The sequence below is a fragment of the Physeter macrocephalus genome, chromosome 21 (assembly GCF_002837175.3).
Source record: "Physeter macrocephalus isolate SW-GA chromosome 21, ASM283717v5, whole genome shotgun sequence".
In the NCBI taxonomy this organism is placed as follows: Eukaryota; Metazoa; Chordata; class Mammalia; order Artiodactyla; family Physeteridae; genus Physeter; species Physeter macrocephalus.
Window position 1 is genome coordinate 4,033,509 of NC_041234.1, and position 24,850 is coordinate 4,058,358.

General features: G+C 44.2%; 1 protein-coding gene across 7 annotated transcripts in view; it reads right to left on the reverse strand.

Moving 5' to 3' along the window:
* The window catches only part of SH3KBP1 (SH3 domain containing kinase binding protein 1), a 346,648-nt gene that overhangs the window by 287,119 nt on the left and 34,679 nt on the right, over positions 1–24,850 (reverse strand). For 3 of the 7 annotated variants that reach the window (XM_024115253.2, XM_028482479.2, XM_028482476.2), the window contains one exon: positions 10,393–10,550. In XM_024115253.2, coding sequence (XP_023971021.1) covers positions 10,393–10,550 — 158 coding nt within the window. Of the gene's footprint in view, positions 1–10,392; positions 10,551–24,850 lie in introns of those variants that run through there. The other 4 variants (XM_028482477.2, XM_028482480.2, XM_028482475.2 and 1 more) reach the window with 4 other exon arrangements.

Genomic DNA, 24,850 nt, shown 5'->3' on the forward strand with positions numbered 1-24,850 from the left:
GGATGCGCAGGCTCAGCGGCCATGGCTCACGGGCCCAGCCGCTCCGCGGCATGTGGGATCTTCCCGGACCGGGGCACGAACCTGTGTCCCCTGCATCGGCAGGCGGATTCTCAACCACTGCGCCACCAGGGAAGCCCCCCTTGTTTTATTCTTAATATTGCAATTTGTATCTTCTTTTTTATCTTTTTCAGTCATCTTAAAGATTTAATGATTTTACTGATCTTTTTAAAAAACCAGCTTTTTCATTGATTTTCTCTGTTGTTTTTCTGTGTTCAACTTCAATGATTCCTGCTCTTACCTTCATTATTTCCTTTCTCCTGCTTGCTTTGGTGGGGTCAGGGGGTCTTTTCTCTTTCTAGTTTCTTGAGGTGGGAACTTAGATTATTGATTTCAGATCTTTCCTCCATTCTGACTTAACATTTAGTGCTATAAAATTTCCTCTCAGCACTACTTTAGCTGTGTCCCATAAACTTTAATATGCTGTGTTTTCAACTTCATTCACCTTGATGTATTTTTAAAAATTTGCTTTCAGACTTCCCCTTTGACTTATGAATTATTCAGAAGTGTGTTATTTGATTTCCAAGTGTCTGCAGATCTTCCTGTTATCTTTCTGTTGTCGGCTTCTAGTTTGATTACATTATGGTCAGAGAACATACTCTGTATTATTTCCACTCCTTTAAATAAATTGAGGTCAGTTTTATGACCCAGGGTATGGTCTAACTTGGTAAATGTTTCATGAGTACTTGAAAAAGATGTGTTTTAGGCTGTTTTTTGAGTGGAGTGTTCTATAAATATTAATTAGAATTGCTTGGTGGATAATGCTGTTCAGTTCTTCTATATCCTTGCGGGTATCTTATTTAGTAGTTCTTTCAAATGCTGACAGAGAGATGCTGAAGTTCCCAACTATTATTATTGTGGATGTGTCTGTCTTTCAGGTCTATCAGTTTTTGCTTCATGTACTTTGCAGCTCTGTTGTTTGGTTCATACATATTTAGGATTGTTGTGTTTTCTTAGTGTAATAACATTTTCATCATTGTGTAATGTCCCTCTTTGTCTCAGGTAATTTTCTTTGCTCTCTAGTCTACTTTATGTGATCTTATATATAGCCATTCCTGCTTCTTTTTTAAATTAATGTTTACATGGTATATCTTTTTTCACCCTTTTACTTTTAATGCACCTATAGCAATATATTCAAAGTGAGTTTCTTGTAGACAGCACATAGTTAAGTCACATTTTTTATCCATTCTGTTATCTCTATCAATTGGTAAATTTAGACCATTTACACTTAAAGTAATTATTGATGTTAAGGCTTAGGTGTGCCACTGTATTATTTGTTTTCTCTTTATTTCCTGTTTATCATTCCTCTTTCCCCTTTTTCTTGCCTTCCTGTGAGTTACTTGTACATTTATCTATAGACTTTTTGAGTATATCTCATTGTATAGTTTTTTATTGGTTTTTAGGTTTTTTAGCCGTTTGGGGTTTTTTTAGTTATTACAATATACATATGGAACTTACCAGAGACTACTGGTATCAATGCTTTCCCATTCCAAGTGAAGTGTAGAAACCTTACTTCCATTTGGGTCTTCGTTGCTGCATGCAGGCTTTCTCTAGCTGTGGTGAGCGGGGGCTACTCTTCGTTGCGGTGCAGTGCCTAAATTTAGCAGGCAATGACCCTATTTAGATTAAGCATATAGATCCTGGGCTACTTTTGTGGGCTGTGATGCCAATGACAGTTTAGTTTCCAGAGCCCTTGCAAGGCTATTCTGGTCTTCTTCATTTGTGTTACCTAGAGGTCACTCTGAAAACCTGGGTGGCATTTCACACCGCAGCTTATTTTCTCAAACTTTTTGGCACATTAATTCTGGTCAGATTCATGTATGTGTTGGTCAGGAATTTGCTTAAGATTTCCTATGTGGGTTTAATGAATCCCTTTATCCAGCTCCCTCCTCTGGAAGATCTCCCCCGCTATCTAGTGGAGAGGGTGAGGGGGGCCACTTACTACTGCTGAGCCCAGGGAAGAGGGTGAGAGTCCAGACTTCCCATTTGGTCTCCACTGACAATATGCCAGTAGGGAAGGAGCAAACCTGCCCCAGATACAGTTTGCTATCTGCATTTTAAGCCACACACAACCAGGCTGGACTCTTATCTAGAGGCTTGGGAGGACAATCCACTTCCAAGCTCACTCAGGTTTTCGGCAGAATCCAATTTTTGAAGCAGGAGGTCTGAGGTCTCCATTTCCTTGCTGGCTGCCAGCCAAGGTTTGCTCTCTGCTCCAATAAAGTTGCCTGTATGCCTTCTCACGTGACCACTCCATCTTCAAAGCCACAAGTCCTCCTCACACTTTCAATCTCTCTGACTTCCTCTTCTGCCACTAGGCAGAGAAATTTCTCTTCTTTTAATGGCTCACGTGCTATGATTAAGCCCACCTGGATATCTCTCTTTTGTAAAGTCAACTGCACCATATAACATAACACAATTACTGGAATGATAGCTCATCACATTCACAGGTTCTGGGGATTCAAGGAGTGGAATCTTGGGGACCACTGCTAGAAATCCTGCCCACCTCACTAGCACTGGGTAGAACGCAGTGTTTAGTCCAGTGTTTACTTAATCCAGAGTATCTGCAATCAGAATGTATTAATTCTAATGGACTCACATAGAGCACTGTTTACATATTGGTACGTTGTTTTTGTATTTGTGGTATACATTTTTTTTTACAATTTGCAGCATGATTATGTTTCCTTATATATTCACAAACGTACTTTAGAAATAACATAATATTTTCAAATGTAGAACTACAGGCCACAGGCTACCAAGCCATGTGCTTGAGAAAAGATATTATAGAGGATGACACTGCCCATCAGTCCCATTGTACAAAAGGAGTGCCCAAGCTTCATCAAGCAGCAAGTCACATGAACTTTTAAAAATATTCCAAGGCCCCTAAACCAACTCCTGCCCCTACTCCAAACTTCTGACGATGCAGTGTGCCTGGAGCAGCGCCAGACTGGAGACTCACTGGTTTAAGGTCCCCTGTGGGACCGCCACACTATACAAGTTTAAGTGTCCAGTAATGATCACAGCAACATCTTACATGGTTTAGATTTTGACCTGTTAGAAAGCTGGGGGTTGAAACACATGATTCCAAAGTCCCTTCCTAAGCTCAGATTCGATAATCCGGTCATTAAGAAAATAAAACTCCATTAGGCATAATCAGCAAGATCAACTCGGTCAGGGGACCACTCTCCCTGAGTCACAAGACACCCCTCCACACACACACACACACACACACACACACACACACACACACAGACACACACACACACACACTCTCTTCCTGCGCTGCAAGTGACAAAGCCTGAGGAATCTGCCAACTGGTGTGGCTTTTATTGGCAACACACTTGTCTTTAATTAAACCGGACCCTTCCTGGAGTACCATTTTTTATAATAGCATCTAACAGGCTCCAGTTGTTAGTTTTAAGATTTTGTTCCCTAAAAGAAAACTATATATTGAAAGTTTAAAGAATAATTCAAGTTGGAATTGGTTGTTTGCAAGGGCCCCATGGATGGGGAACAACTAGATAGTCACACAACTGGATTATTTACCACTCTTAGAAAAGACAACCAAGATCCTTCTGAAAAGCATACCCTAAACACCGCAAAATAACAAGCCTCCTTACAAATGAGTAAAATGAAATATTTTTCCGAATTGACTTGCTTTCAGAATTCATAGGAAAAACAGCACCACCCCATAAATCCAGGCAAAGATTGCTCTTTTGAGTTGAAATACCTGATTTCTGAAAAGAATCCTTTAAAATGCAGAAAACAAGTTCACAACCATGATTCTGAATATAGAATAGCAACCTGGAAATCTCTACTTGATGCCACTTGTAAAGTAACTAGCAGGGGCTTCCCTGGTGGCGCAGCGGTTAAGAATCCGCCTGCCAATGCAGGGGACACGGGTTCGAGCCCTGGTCCGGGAAGATCCTACATGCTATGGAGCAACTAAGCCCGTGTGCCACAAGTACTGAGTCTGCACTCTAGAGCCCGCATGCCACAACTGCTGAGCCCATGCTCCACAAGAGAAGCCACCACAATGAGAAGCCCGCGCACCGCAACGAAGAGTAGCCCCTGCTCGCCACAACTAGAGAAAGCCCGTGTGCAGCAATGAAGACCCAACGCAGCCAAAAGTAAAAATAAATAAAATTTAAAAAAAAAAAGACTAGCAGAGTAACTGAGAGGCTTCTCTCCGAGTGGTACCAATGTGCAAAAGATTGACAGGACACTCGGGGAAGGCAGGATGCAGCAGGTAAAAATGGTGAGGGGCTTAACCCCAGCAGGACAATTTGGACACCCAGATAATATTGCCTGCTTGAGCTCAGGGTCTAGCGCCAGTCTGCTCAAGTTCCAAAGTTCTCTGCTCCTCATAGCTTGTAAGTCTTTTAACCTTAAGATGCCTCAGCTATCTCTTCTAAAAAATGGGCATGATAAAAAAAAATGGTACCTATGCCATAGAGTGGTGTAAAGGATTTAATGAGATAAAGCATGTGAAGGGCTTAGGCTCATTCCTGCCTGGCGTAATTGTTCAACAAATTTGAGTCCTTATACACAGACAGACACGAGCAGATTATACATAATGCATACAAAGCCAGGCAGCCAGCAAGCCTGCAAGAGAATGTTGTCATTATTATTCCATAAAGTAACACAGCAATCAGGGCCAAAAGATAACTGTAGGTTCATTTAGCGTGTTCCAACAGAGCTGCCTGATGAATCCAGTCAAAACCCTCACAAGTGCCATTTTAATCAGGACCATATTTGCAGAACAATGTCTAACATGTGCGCCCCAGAGTAAAGTGTGACCAAAGGCCAGGTCACAGGAGCTAACATTGTTCTCCTGTGGAAGAAGTTACATTTGTAATGATAGCTTGTTCCATTTCAGGCGTCTCATTTGTGCTCACAGCCTCTGGTGCCAGCACGTCGCAGACGCCCGGTAAACTCTCCCTGAGGAGTTCGGCAGACCCCACCCCCAAGCACATCACCACAAGACGTCGTGAACAGGAGGCTGCGCACGCTATGAAACACACCTGGAAAACTCGCGCCACCTTTCCAAGAGAGACAAGTACCTTGAAGACGGTATTCCATACACTTCACAAAATCAGTGGCCCTTGGGGTGAAAAAGCAAAGTGAAATTGGATCCAAGAGATCTACTTCAGGGTCTGAGTATAGAAGAGCAACTTGGAAATCTCTCCGTTATGCCACTTGTTGAAGTAAATTTGTGATTCTTTCTGAAATTAAGACAAGCAAAGTAAGCGTGAGGTTTGTCTCAGACTGGTGCAAATAGGCAAAAGCCTCACCTTCCACCTCATTGATGAAAACAAGGACCATTTTCACCAGCCACTTTACACAAATACAAAAAAGGCTCTGGACACGCCTGAGAAAGATCTAAAACACTTAGCAGATGAAAGCTGAGGCAATAGGAAACCGAGCTGAAAACTGTTACACTCAGCATAAGACCTGCAGCTACAAGTAAACACACCTCGGCCTTCGACAAAGGGGCCTGTGGCTGCGGCGCGTGTTATGCGTACAGAGCGACTTACAGATCAACAAGCACATTCTTTAACCCCTGCTGCAGCTTCCTGCTTTCTACTCGAGAGCCTGGGACCCGCTGCCCCTCACCAAAGGTCGCCCCCCAAAGCAGGCAGATCCGTGCGTGGCGGCCCAAGCCATGGGTTCAAGGCCTCCGCCTTTTGAAATTCCTTTGTCTGTCTGTGGATACATGTCAGGAGAACTCAGGAAAAGGCTGCTAATAAATCCTTTGCTGGACTCATGGCCACTGTTGTCTGCCTCTGAGGTAAGGTTCTGAAAGGGGGACACTGGTGAGTGAATCCAACATGGCGAAAATGAACCCCCGTGAAACAGCCCACATCTGCCTCTCATTGGTGGCTGTCCTTCTGTTCTAGGTGGTAGTGTCAGGTCTCAGGAGGGCAGCCATTTTTTTTTAAATGAATGACTTTGAGGATTTCATCCTAGTGCCTCCTACTATTATATCCCATATTATGGTCTACTGTGGTCTATGCAGAAAAAAATACCCAAAACTTGGAAATGAAGCCAAAAATGATCATCGTGTGAACTTTTAATGTCATGCTGATCCACTTTCTAATAAGTGTGCCCCCCGTACCCCGAAGGGTCATCTGATTCCCTCTGAAAACATAACCTGATTTAACCAAAACTTTATTAGGACATTTTACAACTCTATAAAAGTCCGAGGATAACATGTAGAAAAACAATAAGGTACGCCACAGCCTTTTTCTTTTCTGGTAGAGATGATAACCCCAGAGGTTAAGACTTTACTGTCCTCTAAGACATGAACCCATTTTGATCTTCTTTGTCCTTTTTAAGAAAATTTTATTGAAGTATAGTTGAATTTACAATGTTGTTTTCATTTTGATCTTCTCTGAACATTCCTTTTTCCATGGACTTTTTAATCAGTTTTGTTATTATGCTAGTTCTCTCATTAGATGAGTTCAATAAACCTTTAACACATGCTCTCTATTTGCATGGTTTTAACAATCTAAGAATTAGCCTTTGATAGTTCATGGGCCCAACAATCAAATGATCCCTGGGACACTGAGTTCTGTGCTTAAGGACCCCTCAGCGGTCATACTCAAAGGTCAACCATGCAAAGACCAGCACATTCAGGCACAAATGAGGCCCCAGCACAGGTGGGACACCCCTCCTCCACAGAGGCCACAGATTTAAACAGAGAAAAACATATATGTTGAAAGTGAGGGAGGGCAGTCATTCCACTCCTACACATATATACACAAGAGAAATGAGTGCCTGTCTCCATAAGATACCCAAACTGGAAACAACCCAAATGTCCATCCACAGGACAGTGGATAAACAAATTACAGTTTATTCATAAAATGGGATACTATACAGCAGGAACAAAGTACTGCTATACACAACAACATTCTGTTGTGCAAAAGTAGCCATATATAAAAGAGTACATATTGTATGATTCCATTTACATGAAACTTCAGTACAGGCGAAACTAATCTATGATGACACATTACCTGTGAGAGGGGGAATGACTGGGAAAAGGCTTGATGGAACTTTCTAGAGGGATAGAAATAAAATTGATCTGGATGATGCTTACAGAGGCACGTACTTACATTAAAAAAATTATCAAGCCATACAATTATGACTTCAATATTTTACTCTATGTAAATTGCACCTGAAAATGAATAAATTTTTTAAAGGAGGAGGGATAAAGACAAATGTATTCTAAAAGAAGTGGATGAGAGAGGGGGGTAGAGAAGAAAGGGAAGGGGGATTTTCACAGATTCTTCTCCTACATGTACAGTAAACAAATTAAATTAGAACTAACTAAATAAAAGAAAAAGAGGAACAAACCCAAAAGGACATGGGGCCTGGTTAGGTACATTTATGGGTGCCAACAAATCTCAGCCCCAGAGTTGGCGAAGCCCAGGCATCTTCTTAACGATGGGGTGGCCGGACTGCCTGGTATTTTTCCTTTGAGAAATTGAGACAGTACAGACTTGCGGGTGGATACTGAATCCCCACACTTTAGGGGATCAGGTTCATTTGGGACACTGATTAAGGATCAGATAAATGAATCAAGAAAATGCTTCAGGTAAGCTCTCTGACACTGGTAACATTGGCATAAAGGTACACAAATAAACAACGGGATGCCACAAGATTACCCAATTCAGTCTGGGGACAAATTATTCTTAAGCCAAATAAGGCATGTGTAAACCCACTTCCAAAACTGTGAACTTATGCCAATATGATTATTATTACCTAAAGATGTATTTTCAGCTTCTAGAACTCTCTAGGGCAGTGTTCTTTATTGTTAAACTCTATGGCCTCCACCTACTGGATTTTCAATAATAGGCCTAAAACATTCCCAGTGGGTGAAGACTTGAAGACAGACTCAGCCATCCGAAAGAAGAGAAGTTTCTTTTTCTGCCAAGTCTAACAGCCACAAGTGGTACAGCCCCAGCCCGTCCTGCCACATCCTTTCTGGCCCAGGTGGAACAAGCACCTCCCAGGAATGAGACTTCCCCTCCCTGGAGGTGCTCTAGCCGAGGTGAGACAAGTGTTAGGCAAGGGCAGGGGCTTTCAGGCCAGGGGAGAGGGTCCCTTCCTTCACCACAGGGACAGCGGCACACTCGGAAGGTGGCCGGCCACATGCTAAGTGATTTCCAAGCACTGTCTCCTCTAATCCTCAGACTAGCTTGATGAGGTAGTCGGGCTCAGGAGAGGGGAGAAACCCAGATGGCACACTCGAGTTAGGTAATCCGAGGTGGGATTAATAAAGAGACTTTTACAAAGTAGGTGAGGTAGAGAGACGCTCCGGGGCGGCAGCTGAGGGCTAGAAACAAGGGAGCCCCAGGCCTGCCGGGATGAGGGGAAAGGAATGTATAGAAGAAAGGGACTTGATGGGAGCAGCCACCATCTGGCGGAGGGACACAGCCAGACCCAGGCAAGCCTAGAGTGGGGAGCCGGCGGGATAACCCCTGACCTTGCTGGCCTCCCTCCCTCCATCTCCCACCAGCCTCCCCTTGAGACAAAGCCCGTGGGCCACCGTGGGGCAGGATCCACTGCCGTGGCCCACGCTGGCCCAGCCCAAGGCCGAGCAAATGGAGAGGGCTGGATAGAGGTCCTGGCGGTGAAGCACACCCCCCACCCCCAGGTCACAGGGACGAGCTCCTGTTCCCCGGCACTCCTGGGGCTCTTCCTGCGCTGCCCTCCCTGCCCTGGCCTCCACAAACACTTATGGTGCCCCGGCCCTGAGCAAAGGTCAACCTCGAAGTTTCAGAGTCTGTGGATTTGTGGTTTGGAATAAGCCAACAGGACACATTAAAGGCTTCCAAAGCAGGGCCCACCTTCTAAACTGGAGTTGTAGTCCCTTCTCCTTCCCACGGTCCTCCCCTCTCACCCCTTCCTCCTTCATCTTCACTGAAAGCTTTGCCTCTTTTATCCAGTAAAGTCCCCCTTCCAACCCAGAACTTGGCTCAACTTCAAGGATGATCCTTGTCCCCAAATTGGGGATTTTGTTTGGAAGGGCAAAAGAATTCACCCTCATTTACACATCAGTAGACTCAACCCAAGGGGACCCAGATGTGAGGTTTTCCTCCTCTTAAAATGGTAGAGAGAGGGCTGCCAGGTTCAACTGTAGTCCAAGAAAAAATGTCTATCCTCCCACGACTGTTCACAGAAAGCAAGGTTTATCAGCATGTAACCCACAAAACTCTCCCCAGCTTTCTGCACACCAAGAAGAAAGAACAAGGAAAAAGTTAGCAGGATCCTCCGAGGCAAGATCCTGAAGAAAGGTGAAACTGGCTTTCTATTTGTTCTAGACTGGGGGCAGCGGGCGGGGTACCGGTAGAGGGCCCAGGGGGTGAAGCCTGGAGCATATCACTGTTCTTTCTCAACAGCCCCCTTCCATAAAACCCTCCCATGTAGCCCACATGGCTCTTTAAGGGGGGCACCTGCTTCTCTGGGCCCAGCGTCCCCTACACCACCTGCCCCCCATGGCCCCAGGTCTCAGGCATGGTCTGGTGCCACCGGAACTACAGCAGGGGCCCCGGGGATTCCTGCACGCAGCTCTCCCCACCAAAAACAGGCCCATCTGGCCCAGCGCTGGGCAGGAAGGATACAGTCCAGGGACTTTTTAGACCCATTTGGTATTTCCCTCTGGGATCAGCCTGCAGGTGATTTCCCGCCCCACCCCCTTTTTAAACCTAATTCCCACTATTATTTACAACTGTGTGGTATGAAATTTCTTAACATGACTGAGTTACATTTTTGTAATTAACCTTTCTGCAAAGAGCATAATTTTCAAAACCTTACTGAAAAAACAAATTTTACTCAATGCTTCATGGCCATAAAGGGGAAAAGGAAAATAATACTGCTCCTATCAAAAAAGCAGTATGATACAAAGGTAGAAACATGGCATAATTGGAATTCTGCATTTACTTTGACTGCTATTTGATTTAAGTGGTCAAAACTGAGTTTCACCTCCATTTTGAATGGAATGGTAAAGGGCAAGAGTCTTTGCAACTATCAAAGCATATAAAAAGTCCACAAAGTAAAACAATTTGACAAGCTTGACATTTTTCCAGCATTTTCTAAGTGACACACAGTTTGGAAAGAGAACATTCCGGGCCTTAAGAAAGTGATTTCAAAACAAGTATCCCCCGATATCAAGGGCAAAGCTATACGTGCTCCTCTCGACAGCATACAAGAGGTCAAGCTGTCAACTCATCCTCTTAAAGAATCCCATGAAATTCCTCCTCAAGTGCCGCCACAGCTTTGGTCAGTAGAACCCACACAGGAGACAGGAAAAGGGTTTCGCTTTGTACTCACTCTTACAAAGTTGTCAGGGAACAAACCTCTCCTGCCATTGATCTGTCCCTCCCACCAGCCTCCATCCTCCTTCCTGATGTTGGTGATGATCTCACCCACGGTGATCGTCAGCTCATCGTCGTGCTGGGCCTGGTAGTCAAACTCCACTATGGCCTCCACTGGAAGGAACAGGGACCAAACAAAAACAAGAACAAAACAAAACAGCACTTTAGATCAGATGTTGGAGAAGTCCAAAGCCCAGCAGCCCTGGAAGGCCAGGAAAGTCATATTCAAGGGGCTTCCCCTCTACCAATACTTAAAATAACAGGGCCACACACGGTTGCCTGACTTTGGTTAACCTGAGGCCTGTAGCACAGAAACCACAAAGTGCTGGTCTGCGGTCAGACACAGGCAGAGTGGCCTACAGGTCTCAGGGCCAGCAGGGGCTTCAGAGGGGAAACCACACAATGACAGAAGGCCAACAACACTTGTGCACCACCCCGCCCCCAGACAGAGTCCAGCATCATTTCCCCAAGTGCAGAGGTGGCAGATAACTACAGGGGCAGGTTTGGCTCTCAGATGCTCTCTCCTTCACCAAGACTAGGTGATGCTAACCTCTCTGGGCCTCAGTTGTGCAAAATGTGGGTGATGATCATTCCCACCCTACAGAGACAATGCCCGCCTCTCAGCAACAACTCGTGTGAACACAGCCGATAACAGAGGGCCCCGCCAGCCCAACCAACAACTCAGACCACTCACATCTGCGGGCACAACTGCCTTCATGACAGATGGCTTCTTAGGCAGCAATACCATTTTAAACTGTTCTCCCAATCCACGGTGATTGTGTATACTTAGTAATAGGTGGAGGCAACGGATAAGGCAGACGGGTCTTCTGGTACCGATGCAAATTAGCAGAGCCAACCAATCCAGAGGCTGGTTAGTTTATCTATACATGGATTAAACAACTCATGTAATCTTTGGGCCTCACCTCATGCCTACCTCAATCAGTCAATCTCCTGTCCTTTTCCTTTTTTATTTGCAGCTTGATATGAATGAATGGATGGACGGACGGACGGATGGACAAAGGGCGAATGAATAAATACAACGGTAGTGAAAATTAGGTGTAACCCCAAGCAGCGAATTAGCAACTTAGAAATTACAGTAAAAGAATGGAAGTGGAAAAGTTAAGTGAGCTCTATAAAGAACACATATGCAAAAATGAACTCAAAATGGATCATAGGCCTGAATGTAAGAGCTAAAACTGCAACATTTTTATAAGAAAGCATGAGAAAATCTTAGTGATCTTCGGTTTGGCAAAGATTTTTCCAATGGGGCTTTGGTGGTGCAGTGGTTGAGAATCTGCCTGCCAATGCAGGAGAGACGGGTTCGAGCCCTGGTCTGGGAGGATCCCACATGCCGCGGAGCAACTGGGCCCGTGAGCCACAAATACTGAGCCTGCGCATCTGGAGCCTGTGCTCCGCAACAAGAGAGGCCGCGACAGTGAGAGGGCCCCCGCTTCCCGCAACTAGAGAAAGCCCACACACAGAAACGAAGACCCAACACAGTCAAAAATAAAAATAAATAAATAAATAAATAAAAAGAGAGGCCGCGACAGTGAGAGGGCCCCCGCTTCCCGCAACTAGAGAAAGCCCACACACAGAAACGAAGACCCAACACAGTCAAAAATAAAAATAAATAAATAAATAAATAAATTTTTAAAAAATTAAAAAAAAAAAAGAATTTGCCTGCCAATGCAGGGGACACGGGTTTGAGCCCTGGTCCGGGAAGATCCCACATGCCACGGAGCAAGTAAGCCCGTGCGCTACAACTACTGAGTCTGCACTCTAGAGCTCGCGTGCCACAACTACTGAGCCCGCGTGCTGCGACTACTGAAGCCTGTGTGCCTAGAGCCCGTGCTCCCCAACAAGAGAAGCCACCGCAATGAGAAGCCCACGCACCGCAATGAAGAGTAGCCCCTGCTTGCCGCAACCAGAGAAAGCCTGCATGCAGCAACGAAGACCTAACGTAGCCAAAAATAAAAAATAAATAAATGTATATATATATAAAAGATTTCTCCAATAGGAGACAAAAAAAGCACAAATGACTTTTACAAATTCAATATATTGGGGTAGGTTTTCCAGGAAGAAGGTCGGTAGGTTGAGGGGCTCCTTGTCAAATGCACTTTGCATATCCATTAGGGATAAACTCCCAAAGTGTTTCCAGATCAAACGACCCCATCCACCCAGACTGGTGTGCTCACCTTGTCCACTCATAATGTCAGCTAACCCAGAGTGTTCATAAGCAACTCAAAGCAGAATTTCCTTTCCGAGATTATTTTTTCATTCCAAAATTAGCTGGCTGACTCTGCTGTCAGAAATCTGCCCAGGCTGAAGTTGAGTTGTGAACCATTTTCATCACTTATCAACAGAAAGGAGAAGCATAAGAGCATAAACAAGGCAACCTTTTCAGATTTCTCCTGGTTCCTGACAAGTACAAAGGCAGAAACACTCCAATTTTCTTGTATCATATTCTCACCCCAGCAGTTAAAATGAGTCATAACAATCAGAACCAGGCCGATTGAAAAGCAGCTTTCTTCAAATTACCTAGACATGGATCTACTGAAGCTTTGCTATCGGAACGGAGATTACAGTAACCACTGTTTATGTGCCAGACACTTTTCCCGCATTATCTCACTTAATCCTCACAGTATTATGATGCCCATCTTCCCAATTAAAGAACCTGAAGTTTAGCAAAGCAGTTAAGCTTATTTTCTGAGCCAGTGCCCTCCAAACTGGGATGCGCTCACTTCAGGAATTAGTTAACATGATGAAAAAAAAAAATCTATTCATTTTGTTTTCATTTTAAAAAGAGAAAAATTCAATTTCTCTAACGTTCCATTTGCAGAATGACAACAGCTCCTTCATCCAGCCTCTAGGTCAGGCAGTCAGGGATGCTCGGAGGGCATGGAGCAGCCTGAGGGACAGCTGTGCCCCTAGACAAGGGCGGCTGCCAGTGCCAGCTTTCAGCTCCATGGGGCACCCTGCAGTTCTGGGAGGTCTCTTGGAAGAGCCTCTTTATGACTATTACCCCTTTTAACTAAAATCATCCTCACTAAATGGATGAGAGACTTGAGAAGATTTGGGTAAAGAAAGTAGGGGTTGTAGATAATACTCAACACACGACCGAGTCAACAAGAAAATGGTGGAGCTGCCACTTCAGCCCCTGGGTGGGAACTCTTTGTCAGCCATGTTGGGGGGTGAACACGAGGACAAGCCAATCAGCACAAAACACTCTGAGTTATCAAGATAATTTGTAATATGGGTTTTCTCCCACCCTTGATATAGGTTTAAGTTACCTAATTATAATATGGAACTATTGGGTTTAGCAAGATATTTAAAACTATGTACCTGAGCCATAAAGACAAATGTCCATTTTTCACCAATGTCTAAAATCATATAATAGTCAATCTTATGTTTTCCATAAGTTCATTAAACCTAATAATAAATATTTAGAAGCTTCTTTTGGGTTTACTTAATCAACTAGTACAGCAATATACGTACATGATCTATAAATAAATATATGTATGGAGATAGTCATTTTTTTAAATAACAGGTATTTTTTTTTTTAACAAGAAAAGGCTTGGAATACTGACCTAGGCTCCCCAAGGCTGCTCCTATTTTAGTACTTAGAGATGAAAGCTCATAGCTTTTCTCATGGGGACAGAAAATCGCCCTAAGTGGAGTTGGGGGGAAGCAGCACATGGGGCCTGCCTGAAGGAGCGGGGGGAGAAATCTGGTCAAGGGTCCATCTCAACGCTGAACTTAAACCCTGTGTACTTTGGGGAACTCAGAACCCCATCCACTTCCAGCACACAACCTTGCTTCTCCTTTCCTCAACAGCAAGTCTCATCTTCTGCATTCTGCACGTGGGCTCTATCAAGGTAAACCTGGAAGAGGGCAAAGGAATCTGCTCCAAGAAGATAAGTCCTAAGAAATAAACAGCTGCTGCCTGTTGCTGAAAACTGGAGAGAAGCACATCTGGGGTTTGCTTCCATCTCCCTCTTATGAGGAGTCCAAGAAGAACACAGCTTAACTGATGGCTGCTAGAAGTAAGGCTGGGGATTAGGGACTGGGGACTCAGGGATATATAAAGCGTAACTGCATAATTTTCGAGTCTTCCCAATACCCTATTGAGCTGGTCTTTCCTGATCTACCCTTCCTTTAAACTCCTGGACACTTCATCACATGCACTCTGCCTGCCTTCTGGGCCCAATCGGGCCCTACCTGCCTCCTAGCTCCTTCCCGGCTCATCCAGCCCCCAAGCCTCCCTGGGCCCTGGTATTGAGGCAATTCCACACTGTGGTGGCTGCATGTGTGTCTCGCCCTCCCAGTGAGCCTCTAAATGTCTTCTGGGTACAGATCTCCCTTAGTTCTGTCATGGCCCCTACGAGCATCCCTGACATACAGTAGGTACTCAACAAAGCCTTGAGAAACTGACGGTTCAGCTTTCATTTGCATTTTATAATGGCAGATAGTTCTCTGCCCAACAAAGATGCTACTAAAATGCCAAGTGTCAATCACATTTTTGCAAATTGAGTCATCTTCAGTGCACTAAGGGAGCTTGCTATTTAAAGGATCCTGCGGTTAATTCTTTTGTAACATGAATAATCACTTCCTGCTTTACCTTTCCTGTCAAGAAGAATTTTTACATATCAGGTTTCTCTAAGAGAAGGAAACCTATGTATGGCTTTATTAAGAGCTCACAAAACATGAGGCTATGTCTCTCCTACCCCTTCTAAGGGCTCTTCCTGTATCCCTTGTAAGCCTTTGAAAGGTTTAGAACTTTGCTGTCCACTAAAGTGTCACCTGCCACATGTGGCTATTGAATACTTGAAGTCTGGCTCGTCCAAATTGAGACATGCTGTAAAATACAGAGCAAGTTGCAAAGACATGAGGGAAAAAAAAGAATGTAAAATATCTCGTTAATTTTTATATTGATTGTACGTTGAAATGGTCCTATTTTAGATATGCTGGGTGAAATTCTTCAATTTCATTTCAAGCATTATTTAAATTAATTTCACTTGTTTCTTCTCCCTTTCTGAATGTGGCTACTAGAACATTTAAAATCACTTCTGCGGCCCGTATTATGTTTCTATTTTACAGAGATGCTTTAGGATAATACTTGGCAGACAGGAGCTCCAGACCTCACACAGCACAAACACAGTTGAAATATTCACAAGAGCCCATGAGAAAGTGTGTGGCCCCAAAACCCATTTCCTTGTCTTCAGGAAGCTGCACGTAGCTGCAGCAAGGATAAAACCGACCTACAATTTTTTTTAACAGTACCCTTTGGGAAACTACCTCTGGGCATGAGCACAAAATTAAAACATTAAGCTAAATAAAATACAACAGAGGTGTAATTAGGCCAAGAGTAAACAAAATCCCATATTTAAAGACACCATAAATTACAAAACTTAAGGCTGTCTCCCTGTCAGAAAATACCACCCTCCAGCTGCCTGCCTCCACAAGTCGGCTCCAGCTACCATGGCTGCAAAAGCCAAAGCTACAGTTAACCCGAGGGCACAGAAAGACAGAGGCAGAGCCAGAGGAGATAAGAGATCTGCCTCGAAATGCAAAATGCTTCAACCTCCCCATCTCCACCTTCAAACCTGCTGGGACGTCTCCTCCCCGCAAAGATGAAATGGGTGGTTTTAACCGTCGGTTGGCTAAGCCAGCTGCCAAGCAGCTTCTCACGGGGGCAAGCTTCTCACAGTGGTGGTGGCATTTCAGAGGCCCCGCTCTGTGACCGGCCCCTCCCCACCTCTGTGCACTGAACTTGATCTCTCCCGGGAGCTCACCACAATGCGTGAGCCATGAGCGTTCACGGCGGCTCATTCCAATCAGACTATGAGCTCTTGCTGGGAAAAGCCCTTCTCTTCTTCAGGATTCCGCCTCCCTTGGCCAGCATCAAGTTTTATTCCAGCCCTCTGATTGAAGAGAGCAGATACAATCAAGAAGTAATTTTTTTTTCTTTCAGGGTAGATTTTTTTTAATTGGAGTATAGTTGCTTTACAATGTTGTGTTACTTTCTGCTGTACAGCAAAAAGTGAATCAGCCATACGGATACATGTAATTTTTCACCAAGAAAGATTTCACCAAAAAAGATCACAACTGCTGGTCATTAGAGATAGAAAGCACATGAGTTATCATCTTGTCAAACCCTTTTCTTAACTATACAGATGAGGAACTGAGGCCTGGAAGGTTCCATGACTGAGGCTTCAGAGCTAAATAATGGCAGCATCAAGACTAGGACTAAGCTCTCCCATCTTACAGTCCAGGTGAGAGAAGGGAAAATCTAAAGCAAAAAGAAAGGAAAACTGAGACCATGAGGTCCAGACTTCCATACCAGTGGCCTTTTTTCCTTCTTTCTTTCACCCAAAGCATAGTTTGCAGGATACCCGGAAAATATTACACCTGTCAGGAACCTATGTTCAAATCCACAGAAACAGAAAACAGATGAGTGGTTGCCTAGGGCTGGAGTGGGAACGGGGCCTGACGACAAATGGCTACGCGACGTCTTTGGGGGGGACGGAAACGTTCTAAAATTAAATTCTGGTGAGAGTTTCACAATGCTATAAATTTATTAAAATCATTGAACTGTACACTTAAAATGGGCAGAATTTTATACCTCAATATAGCTTTTAAAAACACAGAGTTTGTGTAATGTATATTTTGGAATTTATGATTGTAGGGATTCACGCATCAAGGTGGCTGCCTGTGTCTGTGTCCCAGAGAGAAACCATTCCCCACTCGGGGAGGGGAAGCCGTTTGGGGGACTTTCCCCTCCCTGATGAGATACAGTCTGATGGGACTGTCCATCAACATGCCCTGCCCTCTGCCAGCACAGGACTCAACTATGTCGCACAGCAGCAGCTGTGACAAAGACTGGAACCGGCTGCGGCACATCCCCCAGCAGGGCCCCGAGATGAGGCAGGGATCCCTGGGGCTGTCTGGGTGCCATCTTTCCCAGATCTGATCCTCCAGCTTTTCCTTCCACCCTGTAAACCAGCCCATAGCCTTCCAGTAAATCCTCTTCCTTATTTTAGTTAAAGGAGAGTTGGTTTCTGTTGCTTATGGCCAGAGAACCCTAATGGATACACTCAAGCATCAACTTTTTTTTTTGTTTTAATTTTTTGGCCTTGCCGGCAGCATGTGGGACCTTAGTTCCCTGACCAGGGATCGAACCCATTCCCCCCGCAGTGGAAGCATGGCATCTTGACCACTGGACCACCAGAGAAGTCCAAGCATCGACTTTTTAAAAAAACAGACTCTTCCCAACACAAGTCTGCACGAAGCCCAGTTCTCATCAGCTCATGCGTTCTCGGTAGTGTCAGGGCTAAGGGTTTGGGGACCTGAACTTCCCAGGTGAGGACCACAGGTGCTGCAGGGCTTTCAAGTCCAACAAAGCTGACCCTGACACCAGCCATGTTTTCCTTTGGTGTCTTCACAAACATACCACTAAGGAGCACCAGGCCAACAAGGGGGTCATTCCTAAGGCCTGAAACTTACAAACTGAGTGTCAGCTCCCCCGAGGAAGATAGCCTCAGAACGCAGACCTCAGTGAACAAAGAGCCACTGGGCCTGAACTCTCTCCCTGGGTAGGAGGCACAGCAAACCGTTGTCTATAGCGGGCCAGGAGCAGCTCCCAGAACTGGGCAGCACCAGGGAAGTGGGAAAGAGAGAAATCAAGACGAGAAAGGAGAAACCCAGCTGTGAGAGATGAACGAAGGCCCACCACCGGCTGCCACAGCCAGCACTAAGGCCACTCCTGTCACATTGCTTTCTAGAACAGCCCAAGGAACCCAGGCCTCCCAGTCTATCTCCCCCCGCCTCTTGTCATCTCTAAGTGTCTTTACAGAGGATGTGAGGTGGAAGAGAAAGAGCACAGGCTTTGGAGCCTGGGAGGCCCGGGAGTGAATTCCAGCTTAGACATTCACTAGCTGTGTGACATGAACCCGGATGCCTTGCTTGAGTTCACTTCCTTTGTGCTTAAAATTGGGAGATGATCTATCCACTGGGTAGCTGCAAGGAGAAGGGACGATGCCTATAAACTCCTGTACACAGAAGCTGCTCCACGAACGACAGCCACTAGTCCCAGGGGCCCTTATCATGCTGTGCTGTGACGCTTCCCCTGTGCCCGGTCCTCCCTGTCTGCCCCCTGGAATGGGAGCCCTTAAAGGGCATATCTGAGTGTCCCCACCCCTCGCCTGGCACAAAGTAGGTGCTCGGTAAATGTTGGTGACTGAGTACATGTCCGGAGAAAGTGTGACCCCCCAAAAGAGAGCTTATCACTCAGCACAATGAAATGCAGTTGCCACTGGAAGCCTAGTTGTTTGGCCGGAAGGCTAGAGAAGGTCCAAGATCGCGATGACTAGCCAGCCACAGAACAAGTACGGCGCACTGGGCCAAGCCTCTTGAGTGTACTGGGATCAGCCTCAACGCCATCCCCACCTGTGCCACGACCGGACCACTGTCCCTGACAGCAGAAGGGCACTGGATGAAAGCTCAGAACGGGATGCAGGGCCAGGGCTGGGCCGGGCCGCCCCGCTCCCTCAGTGGGGAAGCGTTTCACAAAGCCGGGGGTTAAGTCCCTCACAGCCTGCGCTAGGAAGCCTACACCTCACCAGGGCCTCACCCAGGGAGCTAAGAACAATGAGTTATTAAACACTTCCCGACTAAAATTAACCCTTGCATACCTCATGCACAGCTCTCTTAAGAGCATGCATTAGACAGACTGGATGAGGATAAGTTAGCCAGAAAAAGACTCTTCAGATGAAAAAGGAAACACAGAGAAAGTGTGCAGATGGTTTTGCAGGTTAAAAAACAAAAGTGAAGACTAAAGACAATAGATTAGAGTTAGATAAGCCTGTACAAAGAAGGACTCTGCATAACAGTCATGGAGGGGAAAATAAACTTCCTCTTAGAAAACCAATTTTGTAAAAAGTCAGTTAAATCAAAATGGCTTAGCCACTTAAAGAAAACAGAACCTGTTTTTAAGCAAAAGAGAGAAAGCACATGAATGTTGCTTTCTATAAATATTTAAGTTTTAAATAATAAAACGGCTTGAGGATAAGCAGAGATGCTATTTTTTTTTCCCTGACTTTATAATGACAGCCTGGTTCTCAGACTCAAAGGAGATCCAAAGATAGGTGCCTGATTCCAGAGTGATCCCCTATTTTCCCCAGTGAGAAGATCCAAAAGGTTTGGGGCCAACCAAACTTTAAAAGAGAAGATGAAACAGTCAAATGTCTGCTTGTACTATGTATTAATTTAATTAGAGATTACGTAAAATAAAATACTCAGAAAATATTGCGTTTGGGACTTCCCTGGTGGCGCAGTGGTTAAGAATCCGCCTGCCAATGCAGGGGACACAGGTTCGATCCCTGGTCCGGGAAGATCCCACATGCTGCGGAGCAACTAAGCCCATGCGCCACAACTACTGAGCCTGCGCTCTAGAGCCCGCGAGCCACAACTACTGAAGCCCGCGTGCCTAGAGCCCACGTGCCACAACTATTGAGCCCACATGCCACAACTACTGAAGCCAGAGCACTCTAGGGACCCTGTACCGCAACTACTGAAGCCTGCGCGCCTAGAGCCCGTGCTCTGCAACAAGAGAAGCCACGACAATGAGAAACCCACGCTCCGCAACTAGAGAAAGCCCGCGTGCAGCAACAAAGACCCAATGTAGCACCCCCCAAAAAAAACAGAAAATACTGCTTTTCCCCCAACACCCACTCTTTTCAACCAATTTTATTCAACAGACACTACATGGACTATTGAAACACGATTATAGATAAGGTATCTAAAAGGTTTGCTTGAACTTCTTTATTAAAAATTAATTTATATTAATTTATAGAGCCCTATAGTGCAAGATCCTTTGTAAGAACTGTAAAAGAATACATGATGGGGGCGGATGGGAAACCGGCTTCAGAGCTGGACATGTGTGAAAGAAAAAAGGCAAAAGCCTTTCTGTTGATTTCAGTGTAGCTAAGCTGAATCAGCTTTAAGAGGCAAGAATGTTTAGAAGAGTGGAGAACAAGGTCAAAAGGAGGGAAGTGAAGAGGATTCCAGAGAAAAACATGGTCCGTCTGCCCCCGGGGGGTGGGGCGGCGGGCTTTGGGGGCGAGGGCTGAGTCACTGCCTGGCCTTCTGTTAACAAGAAATGTACTGTCTGGTAAGGGAGAAAGTAGACAGAGAGGTGACAGGAAACCACAGGGAACCTTTGCTGCCGAGTTAGTGCCCCTCTTCAGGCTTCGTTTATACCCCAGGTATAATAATTCTGCTAAACTGTGAGCCCCTGGAAGGCAGAAGGGAAGTGTAAAGCTGAAGCTGTGGGTCTCCTGAAAGAAAAGTCGCACTGCCCAACGTATCTTCCTCCCTCAAGTGCTGAGCTGACTGGCCCCATCAGTCACTCAAGAAATGTTTGTCGTTGAGTGGGGAGAAATTTACCCTAGAGCCCGTGCTCTGCAACAAGAGAAGCCACGACAATGAGAAACCCACGCTCCGCAACTAGAGAAAGCCCGCGTGCAGCAACAAAGACCCAATGTAGCACCCCCCAAAAAAAACAGAAAATACTGCTTTTCCCCCAACACCCACTCTTTTCAACCAATTTTATTCAACAGACACTACATGGACTATTGAAACACGATTATAGATAAGGTATCTAAAAGGTTTGCTTGAACTTCTTTATTAAAAATTAATTTATATTAATTTATAGAGCCCTATAGTGCAAGATCCTTTGTAAGAACTGTAAAAGAATACATGATGGGGGCGGATGGGAAACCGGCTTCAGAGCTGGACATGTGTGAAAGAAAAAAGGCAAAAGCCTTTCTGTTGATTTCAGTGTAGCTAAGCTGAATCAGCTTTAAGAGGCAAGAATGTTTAGAAGAGTGGAGAACAAGGTCAAAAGGAGGGAAGTGAAGAGGATTCCAGAGAAAAACATGGTCCGTCTGCCCCCGGGGGGTGGGGCGGCGGGCTTTGGGGGCGAGGGCTGAGTCACTGCCTGGCCTTCTGTTAACAAGAAATGTACTGTCTGGTAAGGGAGAAAGTAGACAGAGAGGTGACAGGAAACCACAGGGAACCTTTGCTGCCGAGTTAGTGCCCCTCTTCAGGCTTCGTTTATACCCCAGGTATAATAATTCTGCTAAACTGTGAGCCCCTGGAAGGCAGAAGGGAAGTGTAAAGCTGAAGCTGTGGGTCTCCTGAAAGAAAAGTCGCACTGCCCAACGTATCTTCCTCCCTCAAGTGCTGAGCTGACTGGCCCCATCAGTCACTCAAGAAATGTTTGTCGTTGAGTGGGGAGAAATTTACCAGGGTATTTTGGCAAGAAGCTGAGAATCCAAGAAGATGGGATCTGAGACAAAGGCACAGGGCTGAGAGCAGAAAATAACAGCAAAACAGCAGCTCTTCAAAGCAGTCTAGAGTTTCAAACTGTCAGAAGCATAACTACTTTGAACTCGGCAACAGCCAAGTGGGAGATAACACCTAGAGCGTTTGCAACACCATAATGTGTAGGTTATTTGGGCTGGCACATTTCACGGTTTCATACATGATGTTATACAGTAATTGTGAATCTTTCCACACTATAACCACCATCAGTTTCCAAGTCTTTTTGATTGGCATGTTTAATAATAGGACAACAATTTGAATTGAAAGTTGCTAGTCAAGTATCCACTTCAAGAACATTCTTAATCAACTAAATTATACTTTGTCACGATATCAGAAAACCACTTAGTAAGTATGCATCGTAGATTAACAAAAAATGGAAGTAAAGTTAAAACCCAACATTTTGCTCTTCTTTGAAGGTTATAATTTAAAGTTGAACAAACAGAAAAAATACCTAAATAAACTGGACTGAGGCTTAAAACTTTGGAAACCTTTTCCAAAACTGAAACATGAGGTTAATAAAAATAAAGAAAACTAAAAGGATCAACATCCCCACATCAACAGACTTCTAGGATGATCTGAGTAGATCAATGTGTAATTTTTTTTCAGAAATAATTATACTGTCTCTAAATATTATTTTTCATTTTTTAAAAAAAGCCAGGTAGCCTTGGAGAAATGGCTGATTCCAGGTCTGGGCAGGAAAGGTGACAAGCCTGAAATGTTTTGGCATACAAACATCTTGTCAAAAACAAGAAACATCTTGTCAAAGCAAGGAACCCATCAAAGACTAAGAGAGTCATGTCAAAAGAATTCAGAACTGAAAGAGAAAAGGCTCCCACTTGCCACAAAAGGCACAATATGACTATCAGTAAGAATAACTGCAGTGGATTGAAACACATCAAATAGGTTCCATGTCTCAAATTGATACATGTTCATGTGAATCTATGTTGCAGAGTGATTTTTTTTCTTAAATCAAGGCTAGGGAATCGACTCCCTGTTCTGAAAAGTGGTAAATTCAGGGAGAGAACCAAACATTTATCCTGCTTTTTCCATATGAATTCAGGATAACCGAATCGTTGATGAGGAGAAACGTCTCTTTACAGGAGTATTCTGGCCAGTAAGCGAAGAACGAATGAGAGAATTAGACAATCGACATTTCGCAACATCTAATGTAATCAAGGACATGGGCAATGGTCACTAACGGCTGCTAACATTACAAAAAGGGAGACAACCAGGCTTCGAGAGCCTCATGAGGGAAGTACGCACCATTCCCATACCGCGCACTTGCCAACGAACGGAACCTAAGGCAGATCAACCTCTGGATTTACTGCCAGTTTATAGGGAGGACAGGGGTCCAGGAAGATGTTCAATGGCTCCCAAAAGTAGAGTCAACCAAATCCAGACTATAGGAAACTCCACAAGCAAACACGACTTAGTTTCTTCAACAACAAAATTGCAAAGGAAAAAGAAAAGAGACGGGAGAACCTAGATTAAAAGAGACTCAGAGACGAGCAGCCAGTTAGAAAGTTCAGACCTTACAAATCCAGATTCAAATAAATGCCTTTTGAAATATTTTAACTATGTGTAATAATTGGACATTTGAACTGGCTGCCTGATGATAAGGAAACATTGTTAGTTGTTGTAAGTATAAAAATGATACTGTGATTATGGTTTTGAAAAGAGTCCTTATCTTTAAGAAATACATGCTGAAACACTTCCGGATTGTTAAAATGCTCTAAATGTGCAAGGAGAAGAATAATGTTCTACACTGAACCTAAAAGATGAAGAGAAAAATCTTAATGCTGGTGTAACCTGAGCTGGTGTAATCAGTAGTTTCACAAGTGATTCAGCTAACCATGTTATATACAGCAATGCACCTGAAAAGGAAGATGGGGTTTATAAAGGCAAGAAGACATTGAAAGTGTGTGTGTGTGTGTGTGTGTGTGTGTGTGTGTGTGTGTGTACCTGAATTTGTTATTAAGGGCACTAAGGATCTACAGATATTTTTAAATAAACAATTGACCCAAAAGTATTTTTCCTTTTTAGTGCTACAGTTTATTCTCTGTGAATAATTATAAAATATACCTCCAGTAACCAAAACTGTGATTCTCTCCCTGCAAGACATGCTTTGTAAGAGAAATCCTGAGGCAGCTGGGATGTAAACTGTTTACTTTGGAGGGTATACAATGCTTAATCCTAATTCCTTTGTTAAGATATACTTTCAACTACTTAATACAATAAGCAACAAGCACCATTAAAAGTGTGGTTTAAGACTTGTGGTTGCCAAGGGGGAGGGGGTGAGGGAGAGGGATGCACTGGGAGTTTTGGGGTTGGTAGATGCAAACTATTACATTTAGAATGGATAAACAACAAGGTCCTACTGTGTAGCACAGGGAACTATACTCAATATCTTGTGATAAACCATAATGGAAAAGAATATTAAAAAAAGAATGTATATATGTGTATAACTGAGTCACTTTGCTGTACAGCAGAGATTGGTACAACACTGTAAATCAACTATACTTCAATAAAAAAATAATAAAATAAATTTTTTTAAGTGTTTTCACAGAAAACTATAAGACACTGATGAAAGAAATTAAAGATGATACAAACAGATGGAGAGATATACCATGTTCTTGGATTGGAAGAATCAACTTTGTGAAAATGACTACACTACCCAAGGCAATCTACAGATTCAATGAAATCCGTATTAAACTACCAATGGCATTTTCACAGAACTAGAACACAAAAATTTCACAATTTGTATGGAAACACAAAAGACCCCAAATAGCCAAAGCAATCTTGAGAAAGAAAAACGGAGCTGGAGGAATCAGGCGCCTGGACTTCAGACTATACTACAAAGCTACGGTAATCAAGACAGTATGGTACTGGTCACCTTATTTTTTGATAAAGGAGGCAAGAATATACAATGGAGAAGACAGCCTCTTCAATAAGTGGTGCTGGGAAAACTGGACAGCTACATGTAAAAGAATGAAATTAGAACATTCCCTAACACCATACACAAAAATAAACTC